General features: G+C 37.8%; 2 protein-coding genes across 10 annotated transcripts in view; one reads left to right on the top strand and one right to left on the bottom strand.

Moving 5' to 3' along the window:
- Window positions 1-26,803, top strand: part of RPL24 (ribosomal protein L24) — a 432,745-nt gene that overhangs the window by 196,018 nt on the left and 209,924 nt on the right. The window lies entirely within an intron of this gene.
- The window catches only part of ZPLD1 (zona pellucida like domain containing 1), a 126,403-nt gene that overhangs the window by 12,171 nt on the left and 87,429 nt on the right, over window positions 1-26,803 (bottom strand). For 8 of the 9 annotated variants that reach the window (XM_050973484.1, XM_050973480.1, XM_050973473.1 and 5 more), the window contains 5 exons: window positions 17,730-17,843; window positions 9,132-9,245; window positions 3,718-3,938; window positions 1,228-1,409; window positions 522-594 (listed from right to left, as the gene is read on the bottom strand). In XM_050973484.1, the coding sequence (XP_050829441.1) occupies window positions 522-594; window positions 1,228-1,409; window positions 3,718-3,938; window positions 9,132-9,237 (582 nt within the window). In that variant the 5' untranslated portion in view covers window positions 9,238-9,245; window positions 17,730-17,843. Of the gene's footprint in view, window positions 1-521; window positions 595-1,227; window positions 1,410-3,717; window positions 3,939-9,131; window positions 9,246-17,729; window positions 17,844-18,859; window positions 18,923-26,803 lie in introns of all 9 variants that reach the window. The other variant, XM_050973466.1, reaches the window with a different exon arrangement.

Genomic DNA, 26,803 nt, shown 5'->3' with positions numbered 1-26,803 from the left:
ACGATCGAAACACTCTGATGAGGCTTGAACATAAAAATACCACAGCCAAAGTGCTACAGTTCATTGCTATGGGAATAGGTCTGGAATAATTTTATAGAATTCTACAGAGTACTCCCTGTTTGAGCACAAAGCCCCTATACACACACTGAGAAACATAATAAATGCAAACAAAGTATGCACTCTGGAGTATGATTGTTATGGCTACAATTCATTGGTCACGTGGCACTACCTGCTGAAAGCCAGAGCTGTAAATTGGGGAACTGTATAAATACAGGACAGAAAGATTGTGTCTGTCCTCAAAGACCAGACATATAAACACAAGACAGCAGGAACATGCAAACAAAAAGGAAAAAGGAATTCAGAGATGAAAGATGCCTGGAAGAAAGGCTTGGCTCATGGGAGGAGTGGGAAAAAAACAGCAAATTATGAAGAGGAATCTATACTTTTGTCTGCTAAAACAGTTTTTATCCACATGGCAGAGAGATTAATTTAGTCCAGGTCATACTGTGTTTTATACTCACATTGTAAAGCAACAAATTCAAAGTGCTGATAAATGTACCATTGTTCTCTCTTACAGAAATAGCAGCTGATGACCTAAAACAGACCCAGAAACCAAAAACCATCATGAAGAAAGATACCTTATTTTTGTTTTTGCATACTTCAGTAGGCTTTATCATTAAAAACTCAATTAGTCATATCACAAGGAGTTAATTTATGCATTTGGGTTATAAACTTCAGAAACAGGAATTTTGTTAGTGGAAGTACTGACAGTCTTAACTATGCAGAAAATAATGGATAGTACTGGAAACACGAATCAGAAAAATAATTAGCAGAGAGGCAAAGTGACAGAAAGGAACTCACTTTACATGATGTACAAGGTTTACTCATGGAAATATTTTCTCTTACATTTTATATTTACAAGTTTCTATTTCATGAAGAATTTTTTTCTGCTATAACTTTTGAGAAGAAAAGCTGAATTTTAAGGGAAGTTTTACATTATCTAAGGGTCTCTTCATAACACCAGGTGTTCATAAATTATATTATCTCATATAATGACGCTACAGAATTTTCTTTTTCCTCACAACACTTCTTCTTTTGGTGCTTTTTTCTTTCCCTTTACTCCTAAACAGCCCAAATTGCTACATGGACAATGCTGTTATGGCCTGCACAGAGCATGCTTACACAACCATGGGGATGAAACACATAGAAATGGAAAAGCACACTTACGAAGCGAGCTGGGTATTGTTAACCAAGTACTCCAGTGGGTAGCTACAGCTAAATTTGTACAGGAGCCCAGGCAAATAGCTGATAATCGTTGGTGGGTCTGGTGTATCAATATAACCTGAAACATTACCTATCTGTACCACTGAGGTATTTCCATAGGCATTGATACCTCGAGCTGAGGATACCTGTTGAGGAAGAGAGAAAATTACTGTTAGCTGAAGTTAACTGTGGAGCAAAAGAAACTGAAAGACACTGATGGTTTAGTCCATAATTTATGCTGGAATATCTTCACTAAAACATTCAAAAATTATTTAGTCTAATAACATTTTCACTGTGTTCTGTTTTTCACCTCCCTGGAATCATGCATATAAAAGTCACAAGCTGTATCCCTGTTCTTAGAACAGACTTGAGCAAATTTGAAGCAAATTATGAATCTTGGAAGCATATTTTTGGTAGGTACTTTTTTTCTCTACATTCCCAATTAATTTATGCAACTTCTTGGGAAAAACTAAAGCAAGTTTTCTATTACTGTTAAAAGTATTACCTTGCACTGAGCTTCTCTATCCAATAAAAAGGCCAATACACAAGCAAGAAACAATATTCTCTCACTGATGCACTTCAGTTTGGACACATGAAAAATAAGGTACTTTTATAAGCAGATACAAGCCAAATAGTTGAACTTTGAGTGTGGCTTTGTTTATATTATATATTTCTAAATCTTAAATATAAACTATAAACTGCCAGAAAATACAGAACTCAAAAGTAATACAAAATTAATGTCAATGCAACATGAATTGCATCCATGGGCACATGCTACTCTGTATTGCTCAGCTCACAGAGTGTGCAGAGCCTGCAAGAACACACAGGAAAACTGAGAGACACTACCCTGCTGGTATCAGCCCAGCCCCACTCCATCTGTAACTACTGATCTGAATAAGGGGGTTGTTTGAAAACAACTGAGAACAGCACAAATTCCTTTCTCAGTAGGCACAGACACAACGGGGCGAATTAACATGGCACTGGACTTCTACTGCAGCATTTGTTTTGTACAACTGTATTGGCAAAACAGATGTTCTCAGTAGCTTTAAAACACATGGTCTCTTAAAAAACCATTTTATTATGGAAGAATCATCCTGAGGAGCACATGAGTTGTAACATTTTTCAGTAAGTAGCACAGGACACACAGCAGGAATTTTGATTTCTTTGTCTATCAAAAACACACCTAAAAACAGAAGCAGGTGTGCATTTTGCCCATAGAGTACTTAATAATTTTTTTAAATGGCACAAAAATGTTGAAAATTGAATTTTTCCAGGATCTGAGTTTTTGCCTAAACAGTACAGGCTAAATTAGTACAGTCAAGCAAAGCTTTTTTAACTTCCTTACCACCCTACTCCCATAAGGTAGAAAGCAGAGTCTGCTGTATTACAGAAAGACATGGGTTTTACACAAGTTCTGCCTGAACTGTTGTCTTTCCTTTACTTTTAGTGAAAATTAGCTTGAAGGTCTTTGCTGTGAAACACTGCCAAGAAATGCAGGGGATTGTAAAACTCCAGTGTGGGGAACATGATAAGAAATGCTCCCTGCTCCATTTTTGTCTTCATCTGGGGGCACAGCATGAATAAACAGGGAGGATGGGGGAATATTTTTTGTTATATTTTTAGCAGCTGCTTTGTCTTTGTATTCAGTGCAGCCTGGTGGGGGACTTCATGGGAAGCTCCAATTATTTGGACTTATCAAACTGGGGGGTCTTTTTATTTTGTTTTTTAAACATCAAACTCTTATGATTAAATAGCAAGGTCAGGGAGTTTGCAAGGTGACCAGCTATACAGGAACAGGAAGAAGTTGCTTCCTGGAAAATTCTTCTACTGCAAGTCATAGAGGTGCTACAGCTGGAAAAGAGTCTTGAATTGGCTGAACTGGTTTTTTGTTGAAATTTTAAAAGAAAACTCACCCTAAGGCAAAGAGGTCACAGAGCATAGTAAACATTTCAGCAAAATTATTAGTAACAAAACAGGGTGGTTATTATAAAAACTGACAGGGATCAAGTACAAATAAGAATTTTGGAGAGAATAAAAGCCTTGAAAATAATACATTTTTAAACTTGTTTTTTTAAGTTGTTCATAGGTACTTTGATATCACTCAATGAGATACAGATGAACTATCAAACTCTCCACTTCTGCAAAATTCAAGGCACAGTCAGCAAGACTTTTAGAAACGTATTGTAAAAATCTCATTCTTCCACTGAAAAAATACTTTAATAAAAATTACACTTTCTAATCAGAGGACAAATGTGTGTCCCACCATATATTCTCAATAGTAATCAAGATTATAAGTTACCAACTTCCTCTGGTTTTCTTTGATGTATGCAATATGTTTCCAACTGGGTAAGACAAAGTAAATATTATCTATGAAAGATACAATGCTGTCAAGGGCATTCACTTGATCCTGGGTATACAGAGCCATGCTATAATTTCACTTTGATTTGGTCTTACCACTAAAGTGTTTCCACAAGATTCCAAAGTACTCAGATTGATGATGAAAATGACCACTGCAGGAAAGGTGTTGTTATTGATGAAGCCCCTGCAGTGAGCATCCCCATGTTTCCCATTCAGTGCCAGATCTGTCTCAGAATAACCAGAAAAAAGAACTGTGCAAAAATTTATCTTCATAGTAATTGTCTGTACTCCACAGAAAACATTGATATCTCTCTCAGCTGCAAGAAAAACACGGGGAAAGACATTGTAAGAAGATTTGAAGTAATCATTATACAACTATTGTAGCAGTTAGTTTAGCGTTGTGACTTCAAATAAATTTTCAGATTTCAGTTTCAGGAAAATATTAGAGTATAAAGGTATGAATTGCATTAGTCTGAAGAACAGATTTTGACCATTTTGCTGAAGAAAAAAACCAAAAATTAATATAGTAACATAGTGTAACCAAGTAAGAAATATATTAATCCCACAGCAAATCTGTTAGTAGAACATTCATAAAATGAAACACTGCAACAGAGTAGAAAACAGCAAGTGTTTAAATATTTGGAATCTGATTAAGCAGCCCCCTCTGGAACAGAAATTTGCAGCAATTTTGAGAAATAGAGAAGGCCAAGCTCTGCCTCCCAGCCCACTCTGGCATGGAAACTGGCTACATTTTTCTGAGTTGTCTGGAGTCTACTTTGTATGAGATCATAGTCTCAGGCTGTGCAGACTTTGAAGTACAATCAACAGCATATCAGAGTAATTTATTATGATCTCTCTTAAGTTGGTTTTCCCTGGGTTTTGGCTTTGGGTTGTTTTTTGTTTTTTTTTTTTAAGAACCATCAACTTGAGCTTTAATGAAAAATCAGTTGGCTCTTGAAAAACTATGATCAATACCACAAAGCATCTTGCAATCTTTCATTCTGTGCATTATGACAACACAAAATACCTAGAAAGAAGCAGCTGTTAAAACTGATAAATTTTTGAACAGAAAAAAAAGTGTCTTTGCCAATTTGACCTTTTATTCAAAAGTTTTGAAGATTTTTATGTTCCGAATGGAAAAGCATCAGGTTCAGATACAGGCATAAGCAAGAGATTTTTTTGCTTTAAAGTTCTGTTGTTCTTCTTTAAGGTCTTCTTTGCCCATAGATGGTTGGGGGGCTGTTCTGGTGTTTCCCCCCAGTGCTTTACAAAAATACGTACTGCATTTTATTAAACACAGACATTACTCTTTTATAGAACTAATTTATTACATCTGCTTAAAGATTAAGGGCTATTAAAAATTGTAGAACAACTTCAGTCAATACTGTACCATTAAGCCTGCTAAAACAAATTGTTTCACTTTGTAGTCACAGCAGAGAGGAAATGAAATTTCCATTACAATGAACTAGTTCTTCCCCCATGGTACAGGAGCACAAGTAGTTTAATTTAGACAGCTTTAATGGTGGCTTCCAAGCCAAAACAATCAAGTGCAGAAAATAACAGGCTAAACTCAGTCCTGAGCTAATGTCATGATAAATGTTACTCACTGGGTGTAAATCTGGGCAGAAATGTACTGGAGGCAAGACAGGAATTGAAGTGATTTGGCATGAAATTCTCCTGGTTTGTACACAATCATAATCCCACTAATGTAACACACAAAGATCAGGTAGCAGCATGCCTTCATTTCCTCTGCAGGAGGACTATTACCATCCATTTAATGAGTGTACCAAGGCAGAGGGGCCAGCACAGAACAGGGAATGGCAAAGAGTGGATTTCTGCTTCCTTGGGCTGATGCACAAACAGTCAGATCATAACCTATTGCAGGATGTAACTAACTAGGTCAGGTAATTTCATAATTCACTTCAAGCCTTTTCAGAAAGCAGAATAATAACTTTACCAATTAAGTTATCATTACTGCTTACAAAATCATAATTTGACACTATGGGAGATGAGATCATTCCGTACAAGACCAACTTCTTTGAGATACAGGAGGAGGATAAACAACCTTTCCAGACTTAACCTTTTCTGCCCACTACTTCATGAGGAAGTATTCCTGCCATATCAGTCCATTCCGGAAATAAAATTTTTTTGGTGCAGGAATTTATGTGAAGCCAGTCCCAAACAGATCTAATGCCCTCTTAGATGTTAAATATCTGGCGCATTTCTTGACAATTTGAGAAGGTAAATATTATTCCTATATAAGTTAAAATAAACAAACAAACAAAAAGTATTTGCATTCCTGCATTAAAAGCCTCTGGTTTTCTGAGTTAGAGGAGTGATGGCTTGAAGGTTGTGGCACCCAGCTGATGAAGCCTTAACTGTAAGGGCCTCACAGTTTCCATACAGGCAAACCACTTGGTTTCTTTCTGACTCAAATCACACAAGCTATCTATAGCCAGAAGTGCTCATGCATGTCTCTCAAGCAAGAGAGTAAAGCCCAAGAGGTACACAGATCCTCCAGAAACAGGATCTAGAATTAGGACTCAGACATGGGGGGGCAGACTCATGGATGCAAATGCTGGGAGCTCTGCTGCCCATTCTGCTCTGTTACCCCTCCACACACTGACAACTCACCCCAGGCAGGCAGCAAAAAAAACCCTCAGAGGACAAGATTTTCCACAGAACACCATTGATAAAAGTCATTCCATCAGAAGAGGAATGAAAAGACCTGTGTAGTTCAAAACCAGTTTCTCCACATGAACCTTCTCTTTGATCAAATCCCTGCTTTGATATTAAATTAAAATGCACAGTGTATGTGAAAAAGCTGCAATATTTCCTCAGTCCCAACAAAGTTCTCAACATGAACTCAAGACAAGAACCCCCTGAATCAAAACTGCATGTCTCAACTGGAGACAGACTGATATGGCTCTACGCCCCAGAAGCCTTCTAAAAGCTATGCTTCACTGCAATGCAGAACTAAAGATTTTTCCCTATGTAAGCTTTCTGAATTATGGCAAGATCTGACCTAATTATATATTCTCTAAAACAAATCTAGCTTTGGTACAAAAAAAATCGCTGCATTTTCGGTCTGCCAAAAATGGGGCTATTTTTCCTTCATTCCTGATGACTATTGCATACCTGCACTCTAAAATAAAGCTTCAAACTGCAGAAACAAGAGTTCTGTTTGATTGTCATCCTGTTTATACAGCACTATTCCTATGCAAGAAGTCACCAAAGTGAGAATCATAAAAGCACAAACAAATGAAAAATGGATGAGCTCCGTGGTTCCTCTAGGAAGGCTTAATTTGTCCTCTTTGTTGAAAATAACTTCTGTTTCTTATCAACATTTAAAGAAAAAGAGGAGACAACTTCAACACCCAATGGCTTCTCCAGTATCTGCACGTCATGCTTGGAATTCCAGCTGGCAGCAATAAAGACTCCTTGTGTGGAACAAATAAGGAACAGGTAGAAAAATCTATCCATAAGAAAAATCTATCCATAACAAAGTTCTGTGAGTACTATCTCAGCCTGGAAGGTATTGGTTTTAAAATGTTCTCCTTAGTGACTTCTCCCGTGCCAAGTGCTGAGGAAGCCAGCACAGGAAGAGTGAGCCCCTTCTCCCTGCAGAGGCTCTCTCCACCTTCAGCAGCCTCACAGCTCCACTAGCCCCAGCCCATTACATAACAGACCCTTCTGCATATTGAAAATAATACCTGTCAAATTTGGGGCAAAAAGGGTTCCCGGCTTTTACCTCCATCTCAGATGCACAACTAACAAACAGAATTATTTTTCTTTCCTAGCTCTCAACATCAGCAGTAAGACTGCTGATTAAATCCCGGCCTTTGAATCTTTTATGACAAACAACAAAGAAAAGGAGTCTGCTCTCAGTTCTTATGGCCAGTTAGGGGTGATTAGAATTTACTTTAAAAGAAAATGTTTGCCTGTAACCTAAACAGATTTTCTCCCAAGTCAATGAGATTTGGCAGACATGGAATCTGATAGACTCATTTTTATCAGGCAGAACTGCAAGAGGCCCCTAAACACCCTCAATAAGAGATGAATTCAATTCGCAGGTATCACGTTGCAAACAAACATTGGCACAGAGCAGGTGCAAAAATGACCAGAGAAAAATTTTAAAACACAGAAAGAAAAACATAAACTTCCCTCTATCTGTTGCAAACATCTCAAGAAGCCTGTAACAGGGACCAGATAAGCCACAATTACATAAGAAACTCAAAAGGTAGCTCCAAAGCAGGTGGGCAAAATTCACTCACACTTCAGAGGCAAGTCTGCAAAAATTGATGCTATGAAGTGGAATATGTATATTATGAATAGAATAGAATAGAATTATATTTTAAAAATAGCTTGCAAAATACTAAGCTAAACTGTGATTTTCTGGGGAAGGGAGGCAATGTATTTGATCTTCTTTGCATGTCTTATTTCTCTGTTCTTCATGTTCATATTGATTAAGTGGAAAAGAATCAAACCCGCTGTTGGTCCTTATGTCAACAAAACACCTAGCAGTGTGATAGTAACACGGGAATCAATAAAACGACTTTCTGCCTTCTGCTGACTTAAATTTAATAAAAGAGCTGACCCTTCCTGAAAAAAAAATAAATCAAAACTTTTATTATTCAGAAAGCAACAACAGGAGAGGTATTACAGTGTAATACTACACTGAGTGTTCATTACTGAACTATTCAATTCAATCGCTATCTCAGAAAAACAAGATGTGAGAGAGACACTATTCACAGCCTTCTTTTTATTATTATTATTCTGCTCATGATACAACTGAAGCAGGAAGGATCAGCAATGTAATAGAAACTAAAGGATCCTTTGCCTGAGTAAACCCTGATACCATGCCACCAAGACTGACATTTCATTTCTATTTCTCATTGTATTAACAGCTCTGAGCATCCAATGTCCCCAAAATGACTTCATTTCCATTTTCTTAGAGGAAGGAAAATATATCATCCATAGACAAAACTCATTGCTTCACCTGTCCCTAAGCAAGGACTTACTGTTGAAGTGAGGCACTAATATTTTGCCATCAAGGTAATTTTGCTTAAAATAGATACATATTTCTTTATTTTACTAAAAGGATATAATTATATTCTCTTACCCAGGAATACAATTATATCCTAAACATGAAAGAAAACCCAGTTAGAAGTGTGAGAGTGTTAAATCTATAGAGAACATTTACAACAATATGAGCTCTGGTGAATGTCTCGGACAGTTAAGAGCACTGGCAAAAGCAGGTCAAGCCCCTCTGGTGTGAGGGGAATTGTTTGCCTTGCTACCAGGCTGAATTTGACCCATTGTGCAATTAAGAAGGAAGTAAAGTGCACCATTAGGCAAGTTCATTGTCACAAAAACAGTTAACACTCACTTAATTTGGAGTCCTACCTCCAGGCCTTAGACAGATTTAAAGCTCTGTATTTAAAAATAAGCACTGCTTTGAACCAAGACAATAAAGAAGCCATTAGAAAAAAAGTCTATTAAATACTTACCAGGAAACCTGCTATGGAGGTTAGCATCACAGTTGTATCCATTGAACTGAGCAGTCACCGGGAGCACTTCAATCGTCAGCAGGAGCAGCAACCATACCTGTTCCATTGCAAAGCCTAGCAAAACATGGAGTGGTTATTACACACATCTGTTCATTGCATTAAAGATGCTCACTGCAAACATTCCACTGCTCGGGAGGCGATGATCTCCAGCAAAGGAACTGGGGATAAAGCTCACAAGCTTGTGGCAAAGAGGTCACAGACAGCAGGGCCCATTTCTCTGCTCCTGAGTAATGCCTAATTTCTATTAACTTCTACAACTTTCAGTAATAACTTGTGGCAAAATAAAAGGCACTCAAGGATAATAGAAAAGGAAAAAAAACAATTCTAAAATACATTGATAGATTAGAACTGCTTGAATATTTAAATTCCAACCATTTTTTGACTTTTCAGTGTAAAATGGCTTAAGACATCTTGGCTAAAATAAAAATATTGTTCCAAGTCATAGAAAACCATAGAAATAAATGGTTACCTCAGAAATTCTGAGGTTCAAAATCCTATAACAAAACTTGCTTCATATCTATTTGCAAACATTTGTTCTTTGCAGCATAAATGCAATTAAATTGAGCTTTCACAAAGAGCTGGTACAGACACTTGCATCTACTTGAATTGTATCTGGCAATCAGAACACATGAATTTTAACTGTTTTCAGTAGATTCCTTTTGCAAGGAAATCTCCAAGATGTAATACCTGTGGTATTTACCACAACCAAAAATATCCCAACTTCTGATACATGTCTGTCAAAGCATCCCAAAATATTGAGATTTTTGTCAGTGAATCCAAGTGCACTAATTTTTTTGTTTGGTTTATTTTGTTTGTTTGTTTTTTATATATGTAAGATTTTGTCATGCTAGAAAATATAACTGCTGATGTAGACCCCAAATGTGGCAAAGCTCTCCATTTGCCTAGACAGGAACTCAGCAATTCTAAGATTTCAGAAATTGCTTCCTCTAAGACTACAGATCACCTCTCCCCAAGTGGATAAGGTACATGTGCAAACTCCAGAGATATAGCACACCTAAATGCAGCCATACCTGGCATGGCAAGGGACTGTTCTGCATTGCTGAGAAGAGCTGGCCACAGCACATGGAGAGAAGATTTGAGACAAGCCCTCACTCTTTACTGCATCTTTCAAGGCCACACAGCAGTCTGAGCTACTTCTCCTCAATAATGCAAAGGCTTTCACTATCAAACCATGCTCATTTAATGCTCTGTGCTGAAAGAAAGACCCTTAGAGGGCACTCCCACATGCTTTGTCAATTAACAGATCAACTCCAAGAAAACACTGACCCAAATTCTTGTAAAAAGTCAAAGGTGTGTCCAAGTGTACAGCCAATGATTCTTGAGCAATTCTGCTCGGAAGTACATGGAATAAAATGCAGATCTGGAAGCACCAGCTTCCAGCTAGGCATGCACATTTGGGAAGTCAGGTGTAACTTTTGCTATTATCACATTCAAAAGCAGCTCTCCCACCTAGTTCTTCACAACTTTCTCAATGAGTGAGTTACAGCAACAATGCAACCTCCTTTTTGTTTCAGGTGGATGCTAAATTCCAAACAAAAGCACTCTTTGACTCTAAACACTTTTTCCATTAGATGCCTGTGGAGATTGACAGCACTTGCAGCTAATGTTGATGAAGAATTGTGAAAACATAAGAAAGAAAATAAAATGTCCAACTGGGTTGCTATGAAACCTCTGTTTTCTCATGATCTCTTCACCCTGTCCATCAACCTCAGATAGAGAAGCACAGCAGTGTTTTGCTTGTTTGTTTACTATGAAAATTCATACCTTATTTTGAAAGAAACATCTTTTCTTTCAGAATATTGGCATTTCTCCAGTGTTTTGGAGACTTACCTCTGCTTGTACATACAGCAGTTACATTGATAAAGTGGATATTACTGTTCTCTTGTATATGGGCTGGTTCCTGATGTCCATTACAATGGGGTACATCAAGGGCAATTTACCGAGATCTAAATCTGAGTTTAATTTTCTAACATGCACAGTGGTTTTCTGCTAGTAAAAAAACTGTTTGAAAAGAGTTAAATGAAAGACGTCACTGATAAAGCTGTAATTATTATTTTATATGAAAAGCAGAACTTCACAATAAATTCTAAAATTTTAAATTATTAAACATAACTTAAACTGCTGCATTTTGGAGGAAGGATAGATGATTGCTAAGGAACAAATCTGAATTAAGACATTAAGTATTTATAGCATTATTTCTCTAGCTGTATTCAGAACAATTCAGATTTTAACACAACCAATAATGTCCTACTTGCTTTTTGGCTATTGACTCATCTGCATATGAATCAACATGCAGATCCACATCACCAATTGAGCTGACTCCTGCTGTTTTTGGTTAAATAATCTATGAATATGCATACTTTCTCATTTTTCAAGAGAACTGTAGGGCTAGAAAACATCCTGAGAGGCCAACATCGCTGATCTGCCCACCCCAGACACAACTGAGGCAGCCGTTCTTGCTTTTCCAGTCTGGTCTTAAAGGCCCCTAGCAAGCCATTTCTCAGGAGAAATTTCTGAACTTCAGCCCTCCCAAATGTTTTCTACTATACCAATATGGCTGACCATTTATTACAATTATAGAAGCATAAAGGTTTTATCAAAATAGTAACAGGAACATGATATTATTGCTGGCATATAAATATGAAATTAAAAGTCCATGTACAAAACCATAAGATAGCATGCAAGTGTCAGGAATGGGATGATTTATAATCTTGGAGTAAAATACAGGAGGATTTTTTACTTCATTTAGCATGCAATTCTTAGTATGCCTTTTTGAGGAATGCAGCTCTTGGTGGTTTAAAAGAAAAGGTTTCTTTGATCTACAACAAACATATTTGGCTGTTAAGAAGATTTCCAGGATTAAAAAGATGCCAACACATACTGCAAGGGAAATCTGACCCTTTCTGTTCATTAAACTCCTAAACAACAAGCCCATGTGATGTTTCACTGAGGTACCAGGACTCAGGCCCTGCTGTTCTGTGCTGTCATCACTGCAGAGTACAGAGAGGTCAGAGCTGCAACAGGCAGCCCTCATTTTAATTGCCATCACTTTACAAAGCCCTTGTCCCTGCTTTGATAAACTTCACCCTGTCAGAAAACCTGCAGAGAATTCCCAAGTAAAGATGTTTATGATTTAAACTTCAAGAGTTTTGCAGTCAATTTAGGAATTTAATTCCACTGAGAAGCTATAGTTTGATTTAAATTCCCTCTTCTTTCCTCTGTCATGACCTGATATTCATTTCTCTTCTCTCCCATCCTCTCTAAAAAAGATCTTCAAAAATTTTCCATTGTCAACAGTATTCACTAACTCAGCCCTACATTTTTATTGAATTCCATTTGTGAGCCAGTTGAAACTTCCAAGTACATTATTATTTCAAATATTCTTCCTGTATTTTATAAGAACTTCCTATAGTCCACTGCTTATTCTCTATTTTTATTTCACAGGGTATGGCAGCTCAGCAGAATAATATGGTGATCTTCACGCCTTCTGACTGGACACATCTTTCAAAAAGAATAGTTAATAGTAATAACAAAAATTTCTGAAAGAAAATTACAGATGTGATGAGCACATAATAAGCTGGTGCCACATTTATAAGTGTTTTCATACCTGCCTGCTATACCTAGTAACGGCTTAAATGTTTTCTAGCAATGTACACTAGGTATCTACAAATAATGGAAGAACATTACTTCTGCTCAAAAAAATATTTTCAAATTATCATTACATAGTTCAACAAGCCCATCTCAGCCATCTCATACAAAATAGTTCCTTGTCCTTCTGGCTTGCATTCATCTTTCTGCCACACTTGTTTCTGCATGTGCACCCAAGATGTGAATAGTTGTGAAGTGCATTTACTGTGCCACTGTCAGGTCCTCCAGAACCACTTTGCTTCTAAACACACACGAGACTGTTTGCCATCACTTAAAAGTAACCCAGTGAACAAAAACAGAAGAATATCTTTCTACCTCAAGTTCTTCAGTGGAACTTTTTCTTTTGACTTGTACATCCTGTTGAAATAGATCATCCAGATCGTTTTCACTATCGCCTTCCACTTTATATCCTTGGGTCTTATGATGCAGATAAAACAGGACTTAGATCTTTACAGCAACTGTTTTAAAGATAAGCCTATCAAAAGGTGATAATTGCCTTTTTCAAAGTTTTTTTAATAGATAAAGGGCAACTGAGATGCGAAGAACTTTAAAACACATTTCAACTACAAAATTTCTCTATGTTTGTAGATAATCTTTGGTTCTGAGACTTTGAAACACGTATATCTTTTTTAGAGTGTTCTGTGATTTCAAACCTCATAGTGCCATCACATTTCTGACACCTAGAAAAACCTGCAAAATGGAAAAAATAAATATATACAGACATGCACATACATACATGTACATGACAAATGCAAACACACAGAGGCACACACATGAGCCTTGCAGTTCAACAGTTTCCCACTAAACCTATGAACAGCCTGTATATTCCCAAAATTACAGTATTTAAGGCTCACAGGAAATGTAATAATTTGACATATGTGAGGAAATAATAAAACCAAGAACATCAGAAATTGGTGCACCTCAGAATGTACAAAAGCTGATTGTTCACACATGAAAAATGTGAAAATGTTTTTGTTTAAAATAAATAAACTAATATATCTGTAGCTGTTCAGAACACAGCAATTGTGGACTGAATGAGAAAGACCATGATTTAAAAACACATATTAATCAGGCAGACTTGTCTTCAGCATCAATTATCTGGCCTCAGAATGACCTGTATGTATTTCCTAGTCATATTTTTGCCCTCAACTCTCAAGATTTATAAAAAATAATCCTGAATTAGCTCCATAATATATTAAATTTGTAATTAAATATTGGGTCAAAGCTTGGAACACTCCCTTAATCAAAATACTACCAGAACCAAATGGGAGCTTTCCCTGATCAATTCTAAATCATAGCTGAAGTCTAAAAAGCCAAGATGTTTTGTGAATCAAGTAGGTGCCCATACTAAGGAAAATGAGACTGAAGAAATTTTTGCAGGTTTTGAAAAATAAAGCTTTTGCTTTGGTTCAAAAGTTTAAAAAATTCTAGTGTAAGTTAGAAGAATTTTGTGTTATTTTCAAGTCTTTTTACAATAATTTCTTTCACAGAACAAAAAAGCCAAAGGGTCAGAGTTAAGTTTCCATAAAAGGAAGCCACATCAAAATCATTAGACTTTAATTTGAAAGACCCCAGGTTTTCCCCAGCACACGACAACGGGCAACTCATATTCAAGATCATAAAATGTTTATATGGAAGCAACACATAGTGTGCTTATGAATTGAAATGAAATAATAATTATAAACCCTTCTGAACACCAAAAGGGTGAAAACTTACATCTGCTTCCAGAATTCACAGCTCAGTATTTTTGGTGAATCTTATGACTGTAGTGAGAAATAAATGTGTATGTTGGGTAAATAATAGAAGCCTTACAGCTCTGGGATCTATAAAACCAGGTGTGTTTAGAGGGAGGCACTAGCACAGGTCCATCTGGAGCTTCATCTCAGAGCCTCAGATAGGCAAAGATCCAGCTGAGACAGTTTTTCTGCCTGCCTAATGACTAGGGAAATTTAATTGGTGTACCATACTGCCAAAAAGCTCTTAAACAAAAAATTACAAACCTACCCTGTAACACTTCAAGACATTCCTAATAAACTTTTAAACATTGTACCTTAGTATATGTGTATGTCTTTATTTTGACAATCAATCCTTGGATGTACTGACTTTTTTCTTTTAGTCTGAAAAGAAACTAAGTTAACTGTAAGAAGAGAATGGTGACCTGAAGAGAATGGAAACTGAATACTACACCTTGATGAAACATTTCCAGGAGATTTATACAAAGCAGCGTAATACCTTCTTCCAAGAAGACAGACTACTGGAGAAATACAATTATAATAGTATAAATAAATCTAAACAACTATTTGTTAAACAAGCTAGAGATCTTGACTTACTAGGTCTATTTAAATTTATTCATTTGCAAGCGCTGAGGTCTCTTTTTCCTGCTATTCTGTGCTAAATAGCAGATTTATTCTAGTGTTTCCTACATCCACTAGTGCAATAATATTCTTCAAATGTGATATGTTCCCCCTACGCTGTTCCATATTACTTTCACCATAGCTCTACTTAGTAGTGTCTACTGCATCAGAAAAACTTTGACATCAGCAAGATACCTGAGAAAAAAAGAAAGGAAATTCAGTATACAATTTGGAGACTATTGCAGCGACTAGTCTGAAAAGATAATTTCAGCTCAAATTTGGATGTTCCTGACAAATCAAGACCTCCTTTTAAACATTAAAATCCACATAGCTTGGCTTGTTGTGCTCTGCTTTTCTTTAATTTTGTGGTTAAACTCTTTAGAACATCCACAGTGGATTCAAACACCAGGAACATAAACCAGCTGGGAACATTGATAGATCCCCTATTGAGGTCACTGCATTTCTGTCTCACATCATAAAACTAAAATAAAAATCACGTTGGATTTCCTTTATCTTACTTCAGCCACAAAATACTATAAACAAGCTGATTACAAAACAAGAGCCATCAGATAAACACCAGCTGTGCCACATTCACTTACAGGCTGGCAAGCACATATAGAAGTATCTGTAATGAACAGAACTACAGTGTTTAAGATACTGTCTAATTAATCCAATAGTGAGGAAAAAATGGGACCATTTAGCTCAATTGCAGCTGGTCTACATCGTGTTTCTCTTTCAGTGGAGACCCTGCAGTTTGAAAATCACTGAGACTAAAGCAAGTCCAGGATCACCTTGGACTGAAACACAAAAGTAGAAGCTGTGTCATGTCCCCTGCACAGGTAGCATACAAAGGCTGTCCCTAAAACCTGGAACTAAGGGACTGTTCCTAAGCTTAAATACATTCTCCACACATGCACATTCAGTCTAGATTTCCTTCTCAGACCACTGATCATTATAGGGGTTCCATCAGCTAGCAAATTTACAGAGACTGTCAAATCATCTGATGGAGGCCCCTGAAGTGTCATCACACTCCACTGGCCTTCAGTCGCCTCTAACCATGGTCTGGATTCAAACACACTGATCTAGTGATGAGATGCTCTTAATCCTATTGCCTGACCCCAGAGCCCTGCAACCACATGGGCAGATAAAGATCTAAATGAGTATCATTCTACCTAATTACGCTTTTTATGCTTTGGAAGAGAGAGATATAAACATAAATCTTCAGTAAAATAATGTTTGATGTCACTAGCAAGTAGATTATACTGCAGCCATCTGTTTGCAGCTTCAAAAGTTACCAGCAAAATAAGACTTCACTGACAAAAAGCACCAAGAGTTTACACCATCATGATTACTTTAATTTCCTCACTTTTAGAAACATTAACTAAGCACTAAGGATGTAGAATAACATTGCAGTAGGGTACAACCTTACCTAATCCTTGGAAGTTAAATTAGCAGTAAATAATGCTTCCAATATCTTGGTCAAAGAAAGCATATAAAACCACAGATTTCATAAAGTATGAAATCAAAGAGATTCTGTTCCCAAATTTATATTTTAAAAAGGAAAACTACTTCTACTGTGAAATAGAAGAGATTTGCTAATGGCTATTTCTTTCATCATGTTTTGAGTCTGTGTTGTAGCCATTTGGGACTTAAGATTTGAAGAAAATTTTGAGCCAACCTGTAAAACAAGCCTAAGGTGTACTGCTGAAGATCTAGCTGAAAAAAAACCAAATCATCATGCACAGGTAAAACTATTCTTTGACCAAGAATATGCAAGCAGGGCCAGCATTCCTATCTCCTGCAGCTCTTAAAGCTTTCCCCCACAGTACACAAGGCAATTACAGTAACTATGTCAATTTGGACAGTATCAGTTCATCAGCTTAACCCAAGACTTGATTCCAAATCCCCGTGATCTTCACTGAGGAATATATCGCTGTTATCATTACTTTAAAAATAAACAAAGGTGGTGCAATTACCATGTCCAGCCAGCTTTGTGATCAGAAACAATGTCACTTCCAATCAACAAACTCATGTCATTCAACTGCAGTGGAGCCAGATAAGAAGTCCTGCTTATCAAAATTTTCCTCCATCAATGCAATGACTGTGGGAACAGGCTGACTGACACCACAGGCTGGATAACATTGCCTCCTTCAAGCTATTGATTGTTTCCCTCCTGAAAGCAACACAAGTGGGTTTGACATACACTGTCACCTCCACCTTGCACAGGGCTTATAACCTTCCTCCCCTAGCATTAATAGCACAAGTCTGGTCTGTGTATCCTTAGGTAAAAGCTAACTTGCAAAAGTCAATCCCAGTTGGATGGATCCCACCTTCATCTTTGCATCAGCCATTCCCTGCATACATTTTCCCCAACTCACTACCACTGAGATTTCCTAGTGAGGTTAAATTTGTCTGACGGGTGATAAAGTAAGAATTTCCTTTTAAAAGTAATGAATACTGTGATATTAACCAATATTTTAGTAAGTCCTAGTTGGCTGACATGGTGGGCACTTACCCAAATCCCCTGTAGTTGTTGAGTCAGCTGTACTCCATCTATCCTGTGCTCCTGCATGTGATCAACTGTTCAACTCCTCTGCCCTGCAGAACTTTTTCAGAAAATTCTCTGAGCCTGTGGATGGAGGAAAAGAGACACTCATTATGAAAATTCTTTTTAAAATAGGTCTGGATTTCAGATGGGAAAATTTGACAGGTCTCAGAATACTTTACAAGCCTGTTCATCATCAGAATGAAACCTGAGTAGGTTCTTTATGGTGGCTTTTTTCAATCCTTTGCCTGTTTTTTTTCTTGCAGGCTTTTGATCTGCTTCTCTCCACTTGTATGAAGAAATCCAGAGGACCATGTGGGGCAAACAATCAACCTGAAGAAATTATTCTGTCATCAGCTTGTTGAGGGAAAACCTTGTCTGCTTAAAAAGAGGGGTGGGAGGAAGGAGAGAGATGGAAGCATTGAGATAGGATCAGTAACTAAACTGCAAGGTTATCAATGTACCATTGTGTGTTGTGAGAAGTGTCTTTTGTTTTTTTTTTCAGCTCTGGGCTAAACTCATAGTGCTAAACAAAACAAAAGCAAAAAGAGCGACATTTCACGCTGTGATGAAAATGTGATATAGGGGTGTCATCATGAATACAGGTGACAACAGAATGATAATTACCAACAGGACATCAATGCACACAAAGCCAAGTGCATACAAAGGCAAAGATCAAGCTGCTAGAAACTAAGCCTGCTTCATAATGTCTACTCCTCTATTTCTGGGATTTCGGGGGGGAGGGGGAAAGGATGTTTAATTCCCGTTTCTGGCATTAGACTTTCTTCCTCCTTCTGCCCCCTCCCTTCAGTTTATATTGTAACCATCTATGCTTGGAAGCTTTTGTTACACCTCTGGCTAGGGAAAACAGTATTTTGTAGGCTTTTGCATCATAGAGACAGTTTTGAGGTGCCTGGATTTGTTGGAATGTGGGGCAGTTTTTAGAAGAGAAAAGCCCTGCCTCTGCCATGCCTCCACTTTGGCCAGCTCCTCTTAAACAGCAAAGTGCTGCAGAGCACACTGCATACACTGATGTCAACCCAGGCAGCCCCACAGAGCAGACGTGGCAGAACCAGCACCAACCTGATGCACTGACTCACCTCCTCCTCATCATCCTCCAGTGTCAGGGCAGTGACTCAGGAAAGCAGATTTTCCTCTTAACGCTGGAGTGTTGTACAAATCAAAAGTAAAATTTCTCTATGTAATATCAGTTTCACAAAAAAGTGCATTTAAAGAACAGTCTAGCCTTAGTAGGCTTCCAAAATGAGAATCTCTATTTATGTTGTTTTATCGTTTAAGACATATCCAATAACAAAAGCCATCCCTTGCCTTTTGGTCTTCAGATGAGATTATTGAAAGCATCAAATCATCATAAATCACAGTGCAATTCCTGTTTCCACTGACAGCAAATCACAGCTTCTGCAACATCTGGGTTTCCTCCCTCTGCAGGAGTATGTACACAATGAAATCCTGACAGGTGTCATCCCACCTTTCCCTTGCTGCAGACTGTTTTTCAGCAAATAAAGGAGACAAAGCACAAGGCAGCAGGACAGGTCCTTATTATGTGAGTCTTACTCAAGGAGCTGCTCACCAGCAGCTATCCATGGAGGAGCTGTGGCTCTGCTCTTCTGGGAGACAGCTCTCCCCAAAAGCTGTAGGAGCAGCTTGGCTGGGGTGAGCACACCTCCACCTGCCCAGATGTCTGAGCAGAAGTGGGTTAAAAGCCGGCTGGGCAGCACAGCCCACATGGCTGCATCGCCTTCATCCCAGCAGGGCACACAGCACACTCCCCTGGGGCAGTCTCTGCTGGCAAGCACCTCTCACCTTTACCTTCTCAGGGAAACTCTGATTGATTACCTAGACGTTCCCAACCCCAAACAGCTTTTGCCACCTGGAAGGGCAACTGGTTTCCCCTCAATCTATGAAAACCCCACAGGCAGGGTGAAAAACATCCCAGCATGTTGTTTACAGGAAGCTGTCAATCGAGAAATCCCTGTTCTTAGTAAAAACAAGCCCTTCACTGCTAGAACCCTGTACATATAAGTGACCTGAAGGATATACCACATGCCCTCAAAAATCCAAGTTTCTTTTTCAACTTCTCTATGGAGAATCCAGTAATTCCCCTGTTATAGAATGTGCTATTTATCTATTCTTTACATTTAAAAAGAAAAAAAAAAAAAGAAATCCCTGAATCCTTTGACAGGAAAAAACCAAAAAAACCCCTGACTATTTCACCATTAACCCTTGAAAGAATGTGTCCCCAAATATTTGATTTTCCAATCTAAGATTGTATTTATAAGAAAAACTATTTTCACCCAGTATAATATTCAATAGTTTTGAAAGTTTTCAGTATGATTTCCAACAGCTATTCTGGCCAGAGCAAATATAAGACTACAGTTCTCTGCACAGATCACAGTAAGCTTTCCAAATGTACCTCATTAGGAGACATCTTGCTCATTTCCAAATTAAAAATCTGTCTCCGTTCCCTCTGCAAATCCGTCTGCCCATCTCATGCATATTTTATGTATTATTTGAAATCAGACAAGCTGATTCTTCTAAACCATAATTTTCTAGGAAATTTGGACACAGTTTGATTACTAATTTTATCTATTGTCTTCTAAGGAACTTTTTCTTTTCATATAGAAGGTTATAACACATAAGCAAAAACATTTCTTTTTCCCTCTTCTCCAGAACTTAGAAAGCCTCCACGCCTTGCTACCCATATCTAAATACCTGCAAGGAGACAGAGAAACTGCAAGAGAATAGAAAAACTCAATAGAGAAGAACAAATTTCAAATGAAAGTTTATGTCCCAAGACTTTTAACCAGTCCACATGCAGGCCAAATTCCACTGCTGTTTTGCCCACAATGTAACTTCATATTTTGTCAGATTTGCAATTATCTTAATAAAAATAAGATAGAGGAGATCATCCTTTATTTATTAACCAGAATTAAAAAAAACTCCTGGGTTATTATCATTATTATCCTCTAATAGATAGCTCTAGAATTATCTTAAACTTGCTTTTACCAAACACAGACCACATCAGAACTTCACTGTTAATATGAAATTCTACAAACCTCAGCTAGATTGAAGCACAGAGGCTATTTCAAAACAAAATATTCTTCAATGTCATAAGGCATATGAAATTCCCATTCTCAGTTTAAAAGTGAAATGCTTTGCTCTGTGAAGAGGGATTCTGGGTTTTTTGGGAATGGGCTCTGAAGGTGCACAGTGATTGCTGGAGCATCCATGAAATGAGTTCTGCAGCTTAAATGACCTTCTAATGGAACAATTCTGCCAAAGCACATCTCCATTGTTTAGGAGATGGAATTAAGGAGAGGAATTTTGATGAACTAGATAAGTAATTTTTCTAGTCATATGCTTTTTGTAGAATATATATCAACATCAAATGTTTAAAATATATCTGAAAAAAAAAAGACAGTTAAAAGACCAACCTCAGCTGTCAAAACACAAACAAGCAAATCTTTCTGATAAAATAACCTGTCAAGGTTTGGCATATTTTGGGGACATATATCTGTGTATAGGCTTATATTTGAGAGTATTCTCATTGATTATCTCCCAAGATATCATCATCATCATCATCATCATCATCATCACCATCCACATTCAGTTCTTCTGATAGTGAAATTTTGGAAGCCTCCAAACATGCCCTTCTCCTGTTGCTTTGTGTTTCTTATAGCTGTATTCATTTGCATTTAACCCCCCCCCCCCACGCACACAGACTTGCTTTTCTAGGCATTTCTCAGTATTAAGTCCACATTGAGCCCCTTGATATAAGCAATTCACATTACTACCCAAGTTTATTTTCTAAAAGATCAGACTTAATTCAAACCCTAGCTAAACTGGATTAACAACTTATATAATTCTTACTGTACCAAATCAATGTGTGCTGTAACCACAAGGGAAAAATAGTTAAAAAATCGACACTGCATGAAAGATTCCTCCCTAGTTGTAATCAAATACACTCACACAAACATATGGCTTAAAAATTGTCATGGCTGTTTACATTACTGGCATCTAGAGAAAGTGCACGCCAGTTTTAACTGAATAGTCTCCAACCTCAAAACCATCTAGTTCACTTTCTATCTTGCCAAAGCAATTGTAATTTAAATCTCTCCAATGCAAACTATTAGCAGAATAGGGAGCACAAGTGTGAAAAATTAACATGAAAGTATACCTGCGCTGAAACATCACAGAACCCAAATCCAGTCTAGGTGAAGTTTTACCAAAACCAGAATGACCTGAACAGATTGTGAATAACCCTGGCATCAGTTTCATTTGGGTACAGACCACAAAACTGGGATAGACAAATCCCTGTTAGTTTTACTAGCACACAACAATATACATCAAAAGACCAGCATGTTTGAGTATTAGCAGAGGTAAATGTGAATTAGAAATGGCTGTGGTTACAAATTGGGAATTGGAATAAGAAATACACACAAGACTCCTTCAGCTTCTCTGGATTTATGCAAACCTGCCTGCTCAGTGGTAACAAACATACTCCCTATGCTTTAGAACAGCATTCAGACCAGCTCATTTCTCCATTGAAAATTCCTTTTTATTTCACAACTCTGCATTTTAGTTTTAGATTGTTAAGCCCCTACTGGCAGAACCTACATCTGATCTACATCTACACCACAGATTACCTTAGCTCACCTGTGGCTGTTTTGAAATAGTTTTCATGTTGACAATTACAGATTTGACAGTGTGAAAATAAATCTGGAATTCAACTCCCTTTTGGATTATACAGAAATTTTTTATTTTGTCCCAAATCTAAAAAAAAAACCCAAAAAATCACCACGCCACCATTTGCTATCTTATCTCCAGTCACAGAGAGTTACACTTTTCACACACAGGACGCAAGTTTGTTTTTAAGGCTACAATTTCCAAATATGTACACTCTTTGGTAGCATTAGATGAATCCTAAACACTGCACACTTGTAGGTAACAACTGAGGCATCTTCCTTTATGAACATATTTCCACCTCCCAGCCAAATTCACAGTCTTTATTCCTGTCCTGGATTATTCTTAATTTTTCAGTAGTTAAAGCATTTTCTTCTTTTGCAGAGGCCCCCTCACCCCTCAGATGAGAAAGAAAGGGTGTTTTTGACCTGAAAGGAATATTCACCTGGTACTCTTGCTTTACAGCATAGCCTTTTTCCTTGTCTCCCTCTGCCATTAGCTTCTTCAACTAAATGCAGATGTCACCAGCCTTTCTTTAGAAAAAGGAAATAAGTGTCCCATTAAGTACTTAGAGGAGTGGACAGATTCTCCCATTCAGCTGGTTCCCTACACACTTGCTGGTGCTGAACAGCAAATCTTCTATTTCTGAGAAAGGGCTATCACAGAGAGGGCATTTTCCTCTAAGTGGTTTCCTTATTTCATCTGTTCTCAAGTTTAGTGTTAAGTTGCTGAAAGATTACCTCATTCATATGATTGCAAGCCTGTTCGCCTCCAGAGTGTAGGGTGAATGAAGCAATAATTATTTGTTGGAAAAATACAGGTAGTTTAGCTTGCATTGCAAAGAAATATGCCTGAAATTTTCATTATTCCAGTGACAAATCCTGAGACCTTTATTTCCTTTTCAGAGAGTCAGGCCCTGCTCACAATGGTGAAAAATTACATGCAGACAGCCCCAGCTTCTGCTCCAGCTCAGTGAGAGTCCAAAGTGAGCTGGGCAAAGGGGCTGCCTGACCAAGCACTGCTGCAGAACATGTATGCACCCACAGCCTGGGGTTTCTCCAAGAAGGAAAGCAATCACCAAGTAAGGTAGGATGAGAGTTTTATGTACTTTAATACACCAGAGAAGTTGCCCAAGTGAAACAGTTCCCTGCGCCTCCTTCGGCATTAGTGGGTTTTTCAGCTTTAGAGCCTGGTTTACATTACACCAGAAAGTTCTTTTGGGAGTCTTTTGTTTTTGGAGGCAGGGGGGATTTAGACTACTTATTTTCAAGGAAAAAAAAAAAAAAAAAGCAAGTGCAGTGTGTGTGAAATAAATGCAGAGTTTCCCATGTTTAGTCAACTCATGAACAGATTTCTAAGACCATTTTTGATAAGATTTTTTCCAGCCAAATACAGTCACTGTTGTAGTTACTAGGACAATTTTCTATAATTAAATGCAAGATTAAAACTTCAAAACAACAAGACCATTAAATGTCAGGAAACTCTAATAAAGGAGTAAAAAAGAGTGACAGAGATCAGATCAGAAAGATTTTTCCACAGAAAAGCCTTGACCCATTCCTCCTAGATTGCACCTGCTCTCAGAATACAAAAGCAGCAAACCGCCCCTAGGAAGAAAAAAGCTTACTACACAGCCTCTATGAACTGCATTTTAGATGCACGTTCATGATTTTGCAGAAGGAACGTTCAGCAGGATCAATATGCCATCAAGATAAAAGAAGAGTATAAATTGTCCGGAGAGTTGGTCAGAATTTTCTTTACTGTCAACCAGGGAATTAAAAACAGGGCAGGAGGCATATTAAAACTGTGCTTTTATAAGCCTAATCAGTAGGCTGGAAAATGAGTTTCACAAAGAGATAATGAGCTCCCAAATCATAATTTGCCAAGGGTGCATCGATTTTCACTCGTCTTCAGATCATTTACGAGCACCCAGCACAAGAACACCTTTCTGCCCCAGGCTCCCTCCAAGCAGGCACATGTGCCAGAACAGCTTTCCTTGTGCAAGGAGGAGTTCCCAGCTTAGTGGTTGCATCAGCTAAAAAAGGACATTACTTTGGATCCACCCAAGATGGATATTTCATGGTCATTATCAAAGCTGAGAATGAAAGCATTCTTGTGCCCTGTTGAACAAATATTTGCTTCCCCTCTTGTGCATCTTCACAGGTATGGCAAAGAGCTAATCATAATAAGCTGATGATAAAATCAGTTGTGCTGCCTTCACTGTGGTTTTAGCAAGACTGCTCTCATCCTACTCCATCCCCAGAGCTGTTAGGGCATTTACTCACTGTACAGGAGAACAGGCTGAATGTCCCTCCTCCAGCTCCACCTTGGGGACCACTCCATTAGGTCAAGGGATGAAACTTACACCTGAGTTAGTGGCAACAGGGTTTGTCCCCACCAGCTCATACAGAAAAGGTTAAATGCAGACTCAATTGTCAATTACAGCAAATGAGAAAGTAATCCAGTTCAACATACATTCTAGATCAGTGCCTACAGCACTGTCCTGAGAAACAAAGTTGAAACAATGCTCTCAGACTAGAGGGGAATTAAACCTAGGTCTTCTGCATCTTAGTCAAGCAGCCAGATCCCTGAATTAATAGAGAGGAGCTACTGCAGAGGCAGCTTTCTATCATGGCCAGCAAACTTTTTTACAAATAGCATCACAAGAGGGAAAACAGAAGTTAAAAACATGGTCTTTTCATTCAAGTTGACATTTGATTTCTTCTTTTATGGCAACACACAAAATCCACATACATATCTACATTCTTGCTACCATAAGTCAGACTTGTTTTCCTCTCCCACCCATACATCACAATCCATAAATGCCCTATGCTAAAAGCACTCACTGGATTTTTTCAGGAGAAAGGCTGGAATCAGTCTTGTCATCTGACTCCTTTACACTTTAAGTTCTTTTAAGTCCTCTATAATTTGTATCTAGATTTAAGACTTATATGTACAAAATTCAATATTAATTCTTCTCACTTGTTTCACCCTCTAGTGCTTTATATTTGATTGCACCCTGCTCTTGTCAGCAATTTAGACTGACTGACTATTAATTGTTTATTACATCAGCCCTTTATTGTGTAGCAGGCACAATTTTCTCTTGTAAAGAGTTATCTTCATCCCAGGACCTGGTTGCATTCCAAGGGAGCTATTTGTTTGTCAGGGCAAAATTCAATAAAAAAATGTTGTTTATCTTCAGGAGCTATTTATCTTCTGCTAGAGAGTAGAGTAATTAAAAAATGGTATAGTTTGGGGAAAGGGAATAGGTTGCTGGGATGTTGTTTTTTGTTTAAATTTGGTGTTGTACTCCAAAATTCACTTGTACTTGAAAATCGTTTTTGCTCTAACTAAAGGCACAGAACTATAAGGGGGAGGAGTGCTCCAATTTTTGGACATATCCTTTCTTTCTTCTATTCTGTCACATCTCTGAACAAGTTAGACATTCCCTAAGTTGTTCCTTTCAGTGGAGAATGAGGATTATGTCCCTTATCTTAGTAGTCAGTCAAATAAGATCAGATATTTTTGTGGGGGATGAGAGGGAAAGAACCTGTTACTCTCTCTCTTTGATTGTTTGAACATGTATTTTTAATTGCAGAGTTTATCTCCCAAGGCAGGAAACAAAATACCCCACATTCCTCATTGAAAGAACTCAAAGCTGGTGCTTCCTCCCTTTGTTCACTAGCTGAACATGCCCAACACCAGACCATAGCAGATCCATCTGAATTGGTAAAACTAATCCCCACTTTGAGCTGCCCTTCTCTGAAATACTCTGAAATTCTTTACTCTGCAGGTGACCGAGCACTGGAACAGGTTGTCCAGAGAGGTTATGGAGTCCCCTTCACTGGAGATATTCCAGACCTGTCTGGGTACAGCCCTGTGCTCTGGGATGACCCTGCCTGAGCAGGGAGGTTGGACCAAATGGACCCATTGTGGTCCTTTCCAACCTACCCAGTCTGTGATTTCATCCCTTCTTTGCTGTTGTACAAGGGTCTGCAAGACAACCTCTCAGGACTGAAAATTAAAACATACTGGTGGTTCACATTATACATCTTAATTTTCATCTTCCTCCATGTTAAACCAGCACAAAGAGCAACAAAGTTTAAGTTCCAAATTTCATATTCATTTTCTAGAGAAAACATAGAAGAAATGAATGCTTGCAAATCTTCATTAGTCTGTACATTACGGAAAGATACTGTAGGATAAATATCAGAATTGCCTATTAAATACCATAGCAACAGATCAAAGTATATTTTAGTACATTAAACAAAAACATTGCAAAAAAGGAAATAACCAAAAAACATTGTGATTAAATATATTTTTTAAAAAATCCATGAAGTCAA

This window comes from Serinus canaria, chromosome 1 (genome assembly GCF_022539315.1).
Source record: "Serinus canaria isolate serCan28SL12 chromosome 1, serCan2020, whole genome shotgun sequence".
In the NCBI taxonomy this organism is placed as follows: domain Eukaryota; kingdom Metazoa; phylum Chordata; class Aves; order Passeriformes; family Fringillidae; genus Serinus; species Serinus canaria.
This window is presented reverse-complemented; position numbering and strand designations above follow the sequence as displayed.